The following is a 16274-nucleotide window of genomic DNA, read 5'->3' as shown; positions in this document are numbered from 1 at the left end:
TAGATGAAAGGCCAGTCTTTTTCAAGTTTTTTTGTATTTGTTATTTATATATATGTTTATCTTCTGACCTTTATACATATGCTCTGTTCAGCAGACCCAACATTTTATATATTAAGTTTGTAAAAAATTATAGTTTACACTAACGGTAAACTATCACTCTTTATGAAACTCAATTAAAAAAACACAAAACAATGCTTAATACATTAATGGTTTTATTTGTATATTAATTATGACAATAATACATCAATAATAAATAACCCTATCATCAGTTTGGCTCCAAACATGATTAGTTTGCTCATGATAAGTGTATAAAAATCTAATCTGTTAGATAGTAAATCTGTTTTGTAAACTTTGACACTGTACAGCATTCTTAATAATAATAACTTACGGTAAAGTTGTTTCCTTGTTTTACAAATAGATTTTTAATGACCATTTTGAAACAAATGGATAACCAGGGATAATCACCTACAATCACTACTGTTGAAATGGAAGATGGAAAGAACTGCTCATCTCTGTGTGAGTATCAGCTGGTTCAGTGTGTGGACTTCTCTCAGGAGAGGAGTCCTTGGCAGTGGTCTCAGGAGAGTCTCCATACAGTCTGTTCTAACTGTCTCTGTGTTAGACTACAAAATGGAAAGAGCCTCCTTGTTGATGTGTGTTTACGTCCTCCTGCTCCTGATCAGAAAACATGTTTATGCCTCCTTTAGAGAGTTGATGTGTGCGCACAGTTTGAGTGCAGGTCCCAGTTTGAGGTTCATGGTGCTCAGCAGGTGCTCCTCGGTCAGCAGCAGCAGAGCCTGGCCATCGATCTCCTGAGAGCGAAACTCCTCGGCTACATCCTGACCCCCTGCAGGAAATAGAGGATACAGACTGAGCGAGCGTCTTTTGTTCATTTTGATACATTCTGTTAGCAGATCTTTGAAGAATTACTTACTTATTACTTATTTACTCAAAGCTAACTTTGCTGCTTTAAAGAACTGGCAGCATTGATTCGATGATTACGTGAAAACCACCATTGTAATGAATGTCCCACATGTTTTCATTTTTTTTATAATGTCTCAACACCTTACATTACATATGTCATTCAGTTCTGAAGTTGCTGCTCATCATTTTTTAGCCATGGATGTGTACTTACCCACTTATGTGTCTCTATTTTTATAACTAATGTGTGCTTTCCTTCTATATATTAATATGTTAGCTTATTCTGTATTATTGCATACCTTTTTTATACCTGCTATGCCACTTTTGCTGTAACAATGTACATGTCCCCGCTGTGGGACTAGTAAAGGATTTCTGATTCTGATTCTGGGAGTTGAATCACTCAATCAGAACCAACGATGTCAATGGCTACGTAGATTTTCACATACAAGGAATTTGTCTTGGTTTTTCGGTGTATAACACTACATATAGTTATATAAAAATAATGTTAAATTCTGCTAAATAATAAAAAAACGATTTATTCTACAGTAGGATCTCATCACATCAGCTGATGACAAATCAGGCTAGGGGCATACATTAAAAATACCTCACTTCCCACACCCTACTTCCAGCGCCCTCACTCGGAAAACAACCCCCCCCCCCCCAAACACTAGTAGTTCATTTGAACACATCTGTAAAGTTTGGGGACAGTTTAACTTATATCTAAACATCATATTTTATGTAAAAATGAATCAGTAAAGTGTCAGCAGCTGTCCAATAGTGAATATGAAGTATCATATTTCACTGTGAATTGTTTGTTTGAAAAGAAAACACTCAAGTAAAGTACAAGTACCTTTTACATTTGTAAATAAGTTTAGTATATGCATGAATGTACTTAGTTTCATTTCACCGCTGATACACAGGTGTACTGAAGTCTCACCTGGCAGGGAGTTGATGAAAGAAAACACTTGTTGGACGTTCCAATGAGACGCAGAGCCGACGTCTTCTTCTTCAGAGACACTGATGGTTTCTGCCGTCCTCTCATCCCCTATCTCCTCCCCTCTCTCCTCCCCTCTCCCCTCCCCTCTCTCCTCCCCTCTCTCTTCCCCTCTCTCATCCTCCCCTCTCCCTTTCTCTCTCTCCCTCTCTCGCTGTCTCTCAGTCTGTTTTCTGAGCCTGGTTGTCATGGGAATGGGAGGCTCATCCTCATCCTCCTCCTCCTCTTCCTCCTCTTCCTCCTCTTCCTCGTCTCTCAGAGAGCTTTGTCGGGTCTCCTCAAACGACCTACGAGCCTGTGGAGCAAAAAGACAAATCAGACAAACATCAACCAGGATTTAGCCTTAGCCATCTCAGATCAGATGCAGGTTCCTACCTGTGAAAACTGCAGCTCTTTAAACATGTAAAGTAATGGTCTATAAAGGTTGACTTTAAAAGAGATAGATGCATTACAACATAGGTCAACTGAATCCATTCAACTAGAACATTAAATTAAATTGTCACAAGACAAAAACAAGACAAATGCCATGTTGTAGACACAAAGCATTTCTGATGGATGCTTTGGCTCTGCTTCTTTTAAACAGTATTATGTGTGGGCTATTGTGAATACACTTGACCAGGAGTCTCCTTCCCCTCTCTGCAGCAGCCTGTCTCATGAGCAGTGACCCCAGCAGTGTGTGCAGTGTGTGCATAGTGTGCAGTGTGTGCAGTGTGTGTGCATAGTGTGCAGTGTGTGCAGTGTGTGTGCATAGTGTGCAGTGTGTGCAGTGCCAGTAGCTGACCTGTCTCAGGAAGTGTTCTCTGGAGGCTCCGTTCACTCTGCTGCCGGGGGGGCGTCCCCTCCGGCCTGTGGGCCTGTGGCCCCAGCGCCCGACTCTCTGCACCGTGACACGCTTTGTGCAGCTCACACTGAACCTGAACACAGAGGTGTTAACAGATGTTAAATTTGATTTATACGGTTCACTGCAGACGGTCACATTTGTTTACTGATGGCACAGAGTTGAGTTTTAGACTGAGTCACTGAGCTGATGGTCTGCATCTGGACTCTTTGATGGCTGGATGGAGAGTCAATAGGAAACATGGGAGTGATTACACCCTTGAGAGTTCTTCTTATAGTCTAAATGTAACTCAATGGGCTCCAGATGTCAGAGGATGTGTCTCACCGCCACAGAGACAAACATCATCTTTAGTTTACTCGTCTCGTGTGGTAGACACTGCATTTTTTAGAGTCTTATTATATAAGGAAGGATGCTCTTTGGCAAAACCCTTGATGGTACAAATTTGAGGTACTTTTCTTTTCCATATTATGAAACCCTATTCTTCTACTCCACTACATCTCAGAGAAGTTGTACTTGTTACTCCACTACTTTTGTTTAAAAGCTATAATTGATTACAATGTGTATCTTAGTTGTTGAGTGTTTGGGGCAGAAGTACAGTTTAATTTGAATGTATAAAAAACTAGTGTGACTGACTGATCACGTTTTTATCAATTTAAATGAGTGCTGCACAATTAATCGATTTGATCAAAATCATTATATGAACTAGTGAAACATTTTAATCACAGGAAACACAATATTTGATACAGGCTTAATATGTGTTACATTTCCATTTAGCTTGAAGTATTGTGGAGCTATCTCAGCCTACCAAGAGTATTTTACAGACTTAACAAAACATATAGTTTGGTACAGAAAACAATCTTACTATGATCATTTGAATATATTATTTGATTTGAATGGGAATAATGCATAACTACCCTTATATCATACCTGCTATATTGCAAAACATTTCCGAAATTGTGCAACCAAAAAATCTAAATATATTTACTGTTCCATAATGCAGGTTTCCATTTGCAGTTCTGGTTTGGCATTGCTTTAGAGGAGCAGGCTGGTGCTCGATATAACGTGTTCTTATTAATGAGAGTGTTGTTGGTGTGTCTCCATGTGAGAGTGATTTATTTACCTCCTGACACACGTCATGGAGCAGAAGCGTTTGGAGCGCAGGAAGGTGTGAGCGTGACCTCGACCGCCGCAGAACTCACACTGCAGCATGGCTGCCGCACTCCCCCCCCGCTCTGCAACTACACAGGGCCAGCTGTTAGTCACACACACACTTACACACACACACACTCACTCACAGTCACATGTACACACACATGACCTCACCGTCTGCTGCAGGGTCGTCCTCCTCCATCTCGGAGTCTGTTGAATCCGACTGGTCAGCGTCCAGCGGGCTGTCCTCTGCCGCCAAGTCCCCGTTAGTTTGTCTCTCCTGAGATTCAGGAAGGGAAGCCTGCTGCTCTGCCAACATCGAGGACGAGATCACCTGCATCCAGAACAGATAAATCACACACACTGACATGGCAAGACACCTCTGTAGAAACAGGTGCTAATTTGTAAGCGTCTAAATGTTAAAATGTTACTATATAAACTACAAACTTAAACTTGAGGTTACTGTTGAAAGTACAATTGCTACAATATCTCAACAACATCTCCAGAGTATATTACATGTAGAAATGTACCTGAACCAAACATTTTAGACAAACAATCTCAAATATAATCTAACTGTGCACTGCTGTTTTTTGATTGAATGTCGCCATACGCAATGACATTAATTGGTAGGTCATATGCTGATTCACCATTGTGGTAACTCATTCTGGAATTGTCTTGAGACTCTTATTTAAATCAAGCATCTTCAAGAATATTACTTTAATTACCCATGAACACATACTGTCAATTATTCAAGATTAAATGTCTAATTGTTTTAAGCATCCATCTCAAACAGATGTTTCGTGGTGATGTCACAGTGTTCGTACCGGGAACGGCTCCAGGCCCTCTCTGATGACAAAGCCCTCTATGAGGTGTGTGAGGACGTGGGTTGTGTGTATCCTGTCGGGGCTCATGGATGCGCTGGTTGGGGAGGAGGGGGGCTGGCTGGGACCTCTGACCGCTGCTGGCAGGACTGGAGGAGGCAGAGGGGGAGACGGGGGAGGAGGGTTGCTGGTGGTGAGCTGTGAGGACTCTTCCACCACCGGAGACCTGATCACTGAGCGGCTGGGTGTGATGGAGGATGAACCCATCACTGCTGAACAACAACAGGGGTACAAGATAAAACAGAGAAAGAAGGATTACCAGTTTTATTCCAGTTTATTTTCAGGAGACTCAGTTTCCTAAAGGAGGTTTAAATAAGGCTGACCACTAAAACGTATTCCTCAGGGCCAAGATGTCTGTCAGTCAGGTTAGTTTTCAGTGGCAGGGAGACTATTTGAAGGCTTTTTGACATATTTTTAAACATATGGAGGCTGTAATTTGCAAAACAATTTACATAATTCAACTAATTAAATTATTACTAATTTCATTATTTTCCAACAACGAGATAAATGGCGTGACTTATTTTAGCTCCAAAACAGCTTAATGAAACAGATCCATGGTCAGATTTTTACATTTATTTAGGCTTTTACATAAGCTCTGGTTTTTCATGAAACATCCACCTAATGAGGAGACTCTTTGGCCTAGGTTGGGTGATGTTTTATTGTAATATTTTCTATTCTATTCTTTACATATCTTACCTGCACCATTCTGCTTAAACGGCCCATTGAGAGGAGTCCTGTCTCGCTGAGCACCAGGAGAAGATTCACCTCTCCTCGCCTCTGAGCTCGATCCATTCACTTTGCACGTTTGTCCCGACTGAAATACAAATCACAACAAACCCCATCACATACTGTGGACATGAAACACTTACAAAACGTAACCGCAGCACACAGAAGCGACTCACCGATGGTGTTTCATTGTGTCTGACTCGATGCACTTTCAGATTGACAGCCACTGTTTGAGGGGGGGGGAGGTTCTGGTAGTTCATCTGGAGCAGAGCCTCCGCTACAGGCAGCTCCTGCTCCGTCAGCAGCACATGACCCGACTGGAGAGCCAGAGCCTGGAGCGAGTGCAGGGGTCGCCTCTGGAGGGAGGCCGGGGGGTTCTGGGGCAACCTGGGCAGGACCAGAGGAGGAGGGGGAGGTGGGGGCTGGTTCTGTGGGAAGGAAGTCCGACGGTGTGGAGCGGCCAGAAGAGGAGGAGGCTGAGGCTGGACGGTGGCTGCTGGGACTGAAGGTGCAAAAGACTGAGAAGAGGAGGGGGCTTGAGGGTTGTGGTTGGTGTGTGAATGGGTGCAGGGAGCTGTGAGTCTTTTAATTGAAAGAGGAAGAAGGTTGGACTTGGTTTCTTGAGGCGCTACTCTGAGGGCGATGGGCTGGAGCTGCCGGTGGTGTGGAGCCCCTCCTGCAGTCTGATGGAGGACGAGCTGGTGGTGAGACCCCCGCTGGCCGGAGGGACAGGACAGCTGCTGTTTGACCAGAGCGTGGGTCTGCACCGGAGAGAAGGCTGCAAACAGAGTGTGGATTAGACTTAAGGGACCAAAAAAACAAAACACCGGTCTCTTCTTCAAAGTGGTCTCGAAAGCATAACCCAAATGAAGTGCGTCTCAGGAGTCCTATTGCACATATCTGATTTCTCTTGGACCAGTTAGTACCTTTGAGTCATCCCTAAAGAGAGTAAAAGCGACACATCACTTTTGAAGATTATTGAGGCTGCAAGTGAAAAAATAATTACAAAATGCCCCAGAGAAACCCTACCTATTGTCTCCTTCCTATTACCTCTATCGATCAATCTATTGATCAACTCTATCCGTTCGATAGAGAAAATTACTTTAACTCTTGGACTTCAAAAGGAGAAAGAAAATAAATACTAGGGAAAAGAGGGATCAGTATAATCATCTAGACTTTTAACAATTTCCTTTTTTTTTATCTTAATTGGTATGCATTAGGACCTGGTCCAACTTCTTTAAAAAAAGGTTGACCTGAAGAGTTATGGCACATTGTGGGGGTTCATTTTCTGGGTTGCAAGCCTGAAACACACGTTCTAGTATCTATCTATATCTGAATATGTCTTGTCACCTGGGGTTATGACGTGGGGTCCCGATGTTTCTGTGGGGGTGTCAGTCAGCTGGTGGTGTTTCAGCCCGCAGATCGACGTCTTGGATAAAGAGGTGTTTAGATTCAGGGCTTGTGATGGGGCGGATGGTTTTAAAATGACACTGTGAGCTGTGGCCAGCGCTCCGGGCAAGTGGGCACGCAGAGCCAGATTCTGCACCTGAAAATACACACAGAGAACGTCACTGCTAAAGTCTATAGAAAAGTCAAAGTGTATTAATAGTTCCTCGAACGTTCATCACTTGACTTGTGTTATGAGCGGTTAAAAAAATCAACGAGCATCCATATTATTCATCCATTGTCATCCGTTTATTTAAAGAAAAACTGAGAAAATAGTCATTAGAAGCCATGTGATTGAAAATGGTTTGCCCTTCCACTTATACTGAACACCTGTTCACCTGTCCTTAATAAAGAGCCAAAACCACACCTACAAGTTACATCACTATGATTCATCGATAGTCAACATCGATAAAAACAATAATAAACATCAACACAGGGAAATCCATGACTATAGTTGCAAATGTTAATAAGTTAAATATGCAAATATGGATTCAACAACTTGTGTATTAATCAAATAACTTCTCATGTTATGCAGCTCATGATATGTAGCATCCTGCAGTCTATGGTATTTCAGTTGAGTGGTGTGTGTTATATTCTGATTCCTGACAGTGTGTACCTGAGAGGAGGGAGGTAAAGCGGAGCAGGAGGTGACAGCAGGGAGGTCTGATTGAACTGCAGCCACCGTGGCTGCTGGGGTTAGAATAAGCTGACAGGAGAGAAAGCAAAAAGCAGGGAGAGACAGGTGGCTTAGAAACAAACAAATAGCATGTTGTGAGAAAACATAACAAAACACATTCGGTAAAAATAGAAATAGGGCAAACAAGTCGTGCAGTTTTAAAGTTCCAGTGAAATTAGCAAGTGTGCTTTAAAACGTTGAAAAAGTTTGTACCATCTGAGTGCGAAGGTACATCTGAGCTTGGTTACAGTTGGCCGGTCGGTTCCCCAAGAGCATGGCCTGCTGGGAAATGGTGGTCGCAGCACCAGTGGATGTTTGGGTTCGTCCAATCAGCTGGGCTGTCACTGGAGATGATGGTAGAGTAATCTGCATGAAAGAAAATGAATGTTAAAAGGGACAGTTTTTTTGGAGTTAGGTTGTGTGAAGTTGCTGGTCTACCGCTGCTTCAAGTTTGTTTTGAAATGGCTTGTTTACAAGATAATAGATTGAGGCAGTCAGCAACTCCTGTGGTCTGCAGGGTAACATATTGTTTTTGTCAAAGGTTTTTGCAAAGAGAACATAGATAACAGCCTCAGCTCTATGTTGGCAAAGAAGTCTGACAGCAAGTTAAAGCGATTACATTATTTTTAAATAAAACGTACACTTAAACTTATATTGATTTCTTCAAGAGGCTAAAACACATTTTTGCTGCTTGTCGCTTCCATGCTTGAAACTCCTGTCTGTCTCTCCAGACTTTGAATAAGTACCTCATGAAACCCTGCTTCAAAACATCTAAAGTATTACTTGAATATGTCTGCTTAGGTCAAGTTGATGAGAGTCGTAACTCAAACACTTACTGAGTTTTGGGAAACACCCACAGGCTGATGGACCAAACTGCCACTGGATGAAGACGACGGCTGCCTCTGACATACTGAAGCCTGAAAGACATTGGAGAGACATCACACTCTCTGTTCTTCATGTTAAATTATTCTCCATGTTTGCACTAACACATGGCCAACACCACCCGACCTGCTGTATGGTGGCCAGGCTCTGCAGGTGGGGGCTGTGCTGCTGCAGCGCGGCGGTCTGCAGCATGAGGTGCTGCTGCTGCGCTGCGTACATCTGCTGCAGGTATTGAGCCGCCATGCTCTGAGGTCTGTGGATGGCCTGCTGGATCACCTGAAGGACACATCAAGCACTCAGTCAGTTAGTCTTTTTAATTGTGTTCCTGTTGCTCTTTAATTAGCTGAGAATGGATACTTTGAAGTATTTGGAAAATGTTCTTTTGAGAAAAATATTATTAAGTGCCGATTGGAACATTCCTAGAATATTTAAGAGATGTTAACATTCAGCAATACTATCTTTTTATCAGCTATTTTACATTAAAATCACCTTTTCAAAATAACATTACATAAATAACAAATCTAACCATTTAAAAAAAAAAGTTTAATAGAAGACTATCTATTTCCTACAATTTCTGTGTATACCATATTGGCTATAAGAGCAGAGCAGGGTCAACTATCAACTACCTTTTACCTGGATTCCTTGTAGGTCCTGGATAATGTCTATAACCTGCTGGACAACCTGCCTGTCAAGTCTAACGATGCTAAATGAGATCTGATGTACTGTCTACTATCTGGACTCCTCTCAAAGGAAACAATCCGTGCACAGCTCCTAGGTACTATCTATTACCTGGACTGCCTGCAAGCAAAGTCAAACAATGCTTAGATAGGTTCAAGGATCCGTCTTTACCTGAACTCCACTTAAAATAAACAATAGATTAACTAGGTCCCAGCTACTGTCTATAACCTGGTCTCTCTGCAAATGAAACAAGCCATGCAGGCCCCAATCACGTGTATTACCTGGACTCCCTTTCAAATACAAACAATGAACCACTAAGTCCCAAGTAATGTCTGGATTACCTGTCAGTCAAGTCAATGTTTGCAGAAACCTGGGGAACTGTCTAAAACCTGGATTCCTCTCACATGAAACAAACCATGCATAACTCCCAGGTACTGTCTATAATCTGGATTCCTCTCATGAAACTATGCCGGGGTCAAAGGAGTCTAATACCTGGACCGCCTGTCTGTCGGGTGAGATGATGCTGAGGGAAGTAGACGGCGCCTGGGTGCACGTGGTGCTGCAGGAGCTGACTGTTGCCATGGTGATGGCTGCTGATGATGGGGTGGGGGTGCTGGTTGTCCTGTTAGTGTCTGTCTGCTTCTCTGCTGATCCCTGCCTGTCCATCTCCAGGTCAAACACAGATCCAGTGATGGGAAAAGTCTGGGGATAAAACAGACAATAAGTAACAGCAGGAAGTTCAAATCAAACTTGACTTGAATCAGGAGAATGGATCTGCAGCTGCTTCTGTTGTTTAACACTTTCCTTAACTGCATGTTTACAAGCTCAAATCAACTGTTGGTTAAAAATAATATTTTATTTCATTTTTTTATTCAGTAAAAAATTCACGTAAAGAGTGCAGCTCTGAATCAGTTCCTGTTTGCTAATAAAACATTCACATGTATATAAATAAATAAATGTGCTATGTAACATAAGCTACCCGACTCTAATATTATTTGTATGTTTAGCTTATGGTCTTGGAAAAATGCATGTTTATAATCATGTTTTCATATTTGGTCACTTCAATATAGAGAGCATGAAACTGCCAGTTATCTCTCTTTACAGGTTCAGACAGCACATCATAACATGAAGAAACACAGATGACTTCATTGCATGTAAAAATAAAACATTATGAATTTGTAATGAAGATTATGTGAAAGGGGGTAAATCATTCATGTTATTGATTTGTTTAAAGGTTATGTTGTACCAATACCATGTAAAGAGACAACGGTGCGGTGCCACAATGATAGATGTGTTCTATCTAATTTGATAAGCAAGCTTTAAAAAAGTCAAACATTATTATATGTAGTAATATCAAACAGATAGCTTTTAAAAAGAGAGTTGTTTTGAAATATGTAATAAGGCTACACACTGATGGTCTAAGGCAGCTTGAATATTGATTGCTTTTTGCTGCAGAGCCGGCTCTGTCCAATTAAAAACCAGCTGGATATTTTCGTTAACAAACCCTTAACGACAACAATTTATCTTAAATGCACTGCCCATAATTTAAGAAATTCGGATTAAACATTCAACAATGAGATTCCCTCCCTCTCTGTCTGTCTGTCTGCCTGTCTGCCTGTCTGCCTCTCGTCGCTCAGCCTCAGACGCTTCTTCGCTTTATGCAATCATTCACCTCTTGTCGGCGTTACCTGCCTGCTATTGAGAGACCATCAGGCCATCAGGAGCTGACAGGAGCCCGGCACATTGTCCCAGTCATGAAGCTTCTGATGCGGCAGTATACTGTCTAAAATGGAGATAAAAAACATATCAGACGGTAGCAGGCAATACAAAATCCCAGACACAGCACCGCTCGCTGTGCGGGAGGACCTTCCACAGCCGTAGCGCTCTGCATGGAGAGGCAGATGTTAGACAGGTTAAAGTGGCTTTTTATGCGTTTTGAATAGATTTATTTAATTATCATGATAATGTCTGGAGAAAATGTTGAATATTGGCACAAAAATAAAAAATTGGGATGCTGGGTTTTAGCTCACAACACTAAAATATGCGTCAAAATACTATTTCACAAACTGCTGATGGGCTAATAACACAGACATAAAGTAACCCTAGGCTAATCTTCCATTTGGGTTGGTTTTTCTCATGGCAGAGCATTTCGTTTTTCACTTTATCTATCTATTAAACGGGGACAACATAATTTGAAAGCTCTTTATGTTTTGTGTTTACAGGAAAAAATAAATCCTGTGCTTGAAAACACTTACTGTCAGGAATTTCATGGAGTTGTTATATTATTGGATGATAGTAAGGATGAATTACTACTTTATAACAAGCTAGGGCTTATTTCCATATTTCTCTTATCTGATCTGATTTGCACTGATCTTGCAATATTGTATTATTTATGTTTTGTTAATTTGTCTAAACCATTAGTTGTTAAATAAATGTTATGGAGTAGTAATACTCAAGGAAAAGAGGGTGCAAGTAGTGAGTAAATGTATTCTGTTATTTTAGGCTTGGGTTAATATTTTATTTGCTCCCATTCTTTTCTTTTATCAATCACGTTTTCTAGCACAGCAGCACAGAGGATTCCCTTATTTTCTAAAATAAAAAATGAAAAGTAAGAAAAAGATGAATGCTTTTACTTCTATTCCTGCTCCATCTATGTTGATGTTACTTCCGAACCAAAGCACTTGAATGCGCGACATGTCTTGAGGGCTTCTCCGATGTCCGAGCTCAGATTGTTGAACCTGAAAGCAGCACTTACCCACTTATAAACCTACAATTGGTACAGTCGGAATGCAGCCAATGGATAATGTTTTACTTTTTGGAGATGTTTACCATTTAATACTTATTTGTTATACATTATTGATTTAAATTCAGCTTGATATTATGCATTCTAATGTTTTTGACGTAAAATGTGTCAGGATACATGTCTGTGTGTTTGTATGCGCAACCCTATGCATTCCGACAATGGACTCGCCCGTCGTCAGGCCTTTGCAGTAGGGAGTTGTTTGGCCGACCCCGCAAGTTTTTCTTTACTTTACATGCTATTTTAGTTTCTCTGAGGAAGGCAAACACCTTCGTTTTTATCAACACTAGCCTCGTTCTTCACTTGCCGTGTCGACGGACCTAAAAAACTAAGTGTTTCGGGGCGTGGTACACAAACTAGAGAGGCGGAGAAGGAAGGGAGGCATCGGGGATTCAGACGGACCACGGCTGAGCTCAGGATGCCGACGTTGCGGGACAGCACCATGTCCCACCCCGGGGAGAATTCACACCAAGTCCGGGTGAAGGCGTATTACAAAGGGTAAGAAATGATCCCAACATGTCATTGAGGTTGTCAGTAACCTACCAGGAGCAGTTTTAGTACTTGGTAAGGTGGCTAATCAGTTGGCTAACATTAGCTAACCCGGCTAACGGCTTGCTAATGGTGGGTTCTGGGGTTTAGGTAAACTTGAGCAGGCAGCTGAAACTGTCCAGACCCGCTGTCAGTGTGAAGCCAGACTCTCTGGGTTGTTTGATAAATATGTCAGCTACGGGGTGGAGTTGTCAAGTGATTTAAATCCAGTCAAAAATAGTTAACGATCGAGTTTGAAACAGAGCTAGTCTGTCAGCTAGTTAGCTGAGTAGCATTGACTGCTAGTTCCACTAACTGTCACTGGTAGATTGTGCCCACTTCACTAGTCCCATTGTAAAAAATATGTAACCTTATAACTAGCATGACAGGCTTTACACTAGCTAACATACATTATTTATAGGTAATTGCTAATTAGCTATGTCTTTAGGGGATTGGCATAATGACAACAGGAAATCCTGACAGGCTTTTATTGACTGATATCGATACCAGCATTATAACTATTTAGGAATCAAAACACAAGATGAGTGTTGTTGTTGATCTTAATCCTGTTGGACTACCTCAAAATGTGAAGTCATGCTGAACTGTTCATATCAGATGGTATTCTCAAGTATTTCTGATAAACTGATGTAGTGTTTATAATACAAGGAATATAATTCAAGGAATGTCCTTTCATAAATGAGTGTGTATGTATTTTATAAAGGGGGTAACAGAGTTTATTGCCCTAGTAATATGGGATTTTATCACAATACAATTGGTCAGTTTCCACTTTGTTTTTATCCTTACTTTAGCACCCTGAGTCCCACCTAAGACTATCAATTCACCTGTTGATTATTATTTCGATTAAGTAATACATCGCTTAGTTTACGAAATGCCTAATAACAAGTAAAAAAGTTCTTAAAGCCCTATGTTTGTCATCAAATATCTTATTTTGTGTGACCAACAGTTCAAAAACCATGGACATCCAATTTACTCTGATACAAATAAGCCTTAAGATGCTGGAACTGCTTCATTCAAATATTTAAAAGACGCTTCCATGGTCAACATTGCAGCTGGTTAATTTCCTGATTATATACTTATAGATTAATTGTTTCAGCTCTAGCTCTTACGTAATCTCTTCCTAGATCGAGCTGCAAAAACACTTTTATTATTTGTAGGGAACCTTGCCCACAAGACAAACAGTAGATGATAAAGACATAACCCTAATTGTTCTATTCATCCCTGGTATGGAGATGCCGTGCTTTGAGTGTTTGTCATACCAGGCCTGGCAGAGGCAGTTTACCTGCTTCAGTTTCGCACTAGGATGTGATGATGGAAAATCATTGGTCACCCTGTTGTTTTCATGACACTCCCTGCCCCACCGGCTCTGTTGGATGGAGCCAGTGATTGGAGCCCTGCCAAGACTTGAAAAACGTGAAGTGCAAGTCAGCCAGACCTCTTGTAGTCCTCCCTGGCTCTGTGACACACCTCACACACACACAGTGTGGGCTGAGCGTTAGTTGTCATCGCACATAACAAAGCATCTGAAGTATTTATGAGGCTGCTGCTGAGGAATCTCAGCTATGCTGCCAAAGAGGGAATGCAGTGAGATTGTCTCGTTATCGAGTCGCATTAAGCCAGGATCACCAGGGTTGTTATTGTTTCCCTGCAGAAGTTAGGAGTGGGAGATTGGATCAAGATACTCGATTGGTACTGACATCTCCACATGCCGGCACAGTTTCTTTACTGTTTTTTGTCTAACATTACAACTTTCTCAAACTATATAACTCAAATATACACAAGCTTAAAAAAATCAATGAAATCAGGGCAATTATAACATACTCTCTGAATGACCTTACTCTGTGGTAATTTCTCAGGGCAGCTATTCTATTCATCTGGCTTAGTATAGTGTCCTGTTTTAAGTCCATTCATGCCTATTTGCACGTCTGCTGTCTGTCAGAGTTAACATCAGCAGACTGGTGTCAGCCTGTAGCAGCCTCAGCCTGTCACTGGCTGCTCTTCATTTCCCTCTCATTCAGCCTGATGGCCAATAGAAAAATCTAAATGCACTGAGACTGACAGATATTGATTCTGTACAGTAGTAGCAGATAGATTGGAAATTAAGTTTGGTTGCGCTTCAAACAACAGTTTTTTATCATCAATTCTTTTCCTGACTTTTTTTTGCTCACTCAAGGGATTTCTTTTAAATAAAAGGTGTCCATCACAGTTTCCCCGGGCACCAAATGACCGCTTTGTGTTTTTGTCTTCCATTGCCTAGTTCAAAAACTTGATAATCAGTTTATAAACAGCTAATCCTCTCATTTAAAAGAAAATATATTTTTTTCATTATGATTTTTTCTTCTTCTGCTCTACAGTGTAACAGAAATATTGAGACTTCTGTTTCATTGTATTACACTCCAGATGCAGTTCACCTACATTTTGTGTAGTTATATAGTATTATTAGGACATTGGTTATTTCTTACAGTGTAACATTTTGTAAAAAACCTTGTGATCCTTTTCTTGCTCTACTACTTATCCAACATGTCCATCAATATCACGCCCGGTATCTTTTTCTATATGTTTATCAAACTTTCCTTACATAATACAGCTGCTCAGTGCCCACTTGTACTATCATTAAAAGCTCTACTTTAGGAACATATAGAACCTGCTTGACATCTCTTCCTTGATTGCTTGTTATGTATTGCTTCCTACATTCTTCTGTGTTTTAATTGGGCACAAGGGAATGTTTTTGACAGCTGGAAATGTATGGTTGTTACGATAAGTCTTTACATAGACAACACAGTTTATCAAAGAAAAAGCCTATATGAACTTTGATCCTGCTCCTACAGAAAATAAATGATGTGCAGAATATTCCTTTTAACGTGAGCAATTAATTAATCATATTTTAGTTTAGTTGTATTTTTAGTTTTCAGATGTTTCTTATTTTTTCCATAATGGACCAGCTTCCCAAATGTAGTATTCCTTCTCTGTGGGTTGATTTTCAACCAGATATATTTTGTCTAGTTGGAGGAATCTGTTTGACTGAGCTCAGGAAGGCATCTTTTAACACTCTCCTTTCTCAGAGTTTACAATTCAGCTCACTTCATTTTCGAAAATATTGTCATAAAAAAACGTTTTCTGTCGGCCTGCTATTCCCAAGAAAAAGTTGTATCTTACAAAAATGCAAAGCCTTTTATTCGGTAGCAGGTCCTGTTCCATTGGGTCCATGTTCCTGCCAGTGTGTAACCATATCAGGCCAGAAAAAAAACAATATTATGCGGAGCTGCCAAAGACTAACAAGAGGCGTCTTATGTGCCAGATCAACTTCAGGATTCCTGTGTGAGGCATGTTGTTTGGCAGGAAACTGGGATTACACCGGCTCGACCAAGCAGTTCAGATACTTGCCTCTTTTGAAAGGAGTTGCTCTTCTCTTTCAAAGACTCTGCCATCTGCATCACTGCTTCAAGGCTTGGCTTTGTTTAAAATATGGGAAGCGTTCCTTGTCCTGCCATTTACTTTTTTTTGCTCTGAAAGCCCCGCAAGCACTGAAGCACAAAGTCGTGCACCCCTCACCCGCCCGTCCGCTGACACACATCTTCACTTCAACGAGTCTCCGCTAACGTGTGTGTGACGTGTTGTCTGCTGCAGCGTCTGCACATCCTGCACTTTGTGTGTGATGCAGCTCAAGGGTTACTGTAAACGTGTCGGCCTGTCCTCCTTAGTGACTTTGTCCCAGGCTCAGCGGGGGTGCGTTTTGG

At 41.2% G+C, this 16274-nt stretch overlaps 2 protein-coding genes across 3 annotated transcripts in view; one reads left to right on the top strand and one right to left on the bottom strand.

Annotated features, from left to right (window-relative positions):
- Nucleotides 1–195: 195 nt before the first annotated feature.
- phc3 (polyhomeotic homolog 3 (Drosophila)) lies at nucleotides 196–10951 on the bottom strand. Of its 2 annotated transcripts, none has more exons than XM_034153107.1 (15): nucleotides 10880–10951; nucleotides 9684–9893; nucleotides 8640–8789; nucleotides 8468–8548; nucleotides 7845–7997; nucleotides 7572–7661; nucleotides 6860–7055; nucleotides 5686–6287; nucleotides 5480–5597; nucleotides 4727–4995; nucleotides 4077–4236; nucleotides 3874–3991; nucleotides 2697–2829; nucleotides 1859–2210; nucleotides 196–847 (listed from the first exon to the last, which is right to left on the bottom strand). In XM_034153107.1, exons 2-15 carry the CDS (start codon nucleotides 9855–9857, stop codon nucleotides 693–695), a joined length of 2751 nt encoding a protein of 916 aa, XP_034008998.1. In that variant the 5' UTR covers nucleotides 9858–9893; nucleotides 10880–10951; the 3' UTR covers nucleotides 196–692. The 2 variants fall into 2 exon arrangements, with proteins under 2 accessions (XP_034008998.1, XP_034008997.1); XM_034153106.1 differs by having other exon boundaries at nucleotides 10864–10943.
- Nucleotides 10952–12409: 1458 nt separating this feature from the next.
- The window catches only part of prkci (protein kinase C, iota), a 30817-nt gene continuing 26952 nt past the window's right edge, over nucleotides 12410–16274 (top strand). Inside the window, exon 1 of the mRNA XM_034153054.1 lies at nucleotides 12410–12489. Within this exon, the coding sequence (XP_034008945.1) occupies nucleotides 12410–12489 (80 nt within the window). The remainder of the gene's footprint in view (nucleotides 12490–16274) is intronic.

Source organism: Trematomus bernacchii, unplaced genomic scaffold (genome assembly GCF_902827165.1).
Source record: "Trematomus bernacchii unplaced genomic scaffold, fTreBer1.1, whole genome shotgun sequence".
NCBI lineage: Eukaryota > Metazoa > Chordata > Actinopteri > Perciformes > Nototheniidae > Trematomus > Trematomus bernacchii.
This window is presented reverse-complemented; position numbering and strand designations above follow the sequence as displayed.

Coding starts and splice junctions, on each gene's coding strand:
- phc3 (XM_034153107.1), bottom strand. CDS start 9,857: ATGGACAGGCAGGGATCAGCAGAGAAGCAGACAGACACTAACAGGACA. Junction 4,237..4,726: donor AGGGCCTGGAGCCGTTCCCG/GTACGAACACTG, acceptor TTCTGGATGCAG/GTGATCTCGTCCTCGATGTT. Junction 2,211..2,696: donor GAGAACACTTCCTGAGACAG/GTCAGCTACTGG, acceptor TTTGCTCCACAG/GCTCGTAGGTCGTTTGAGGA.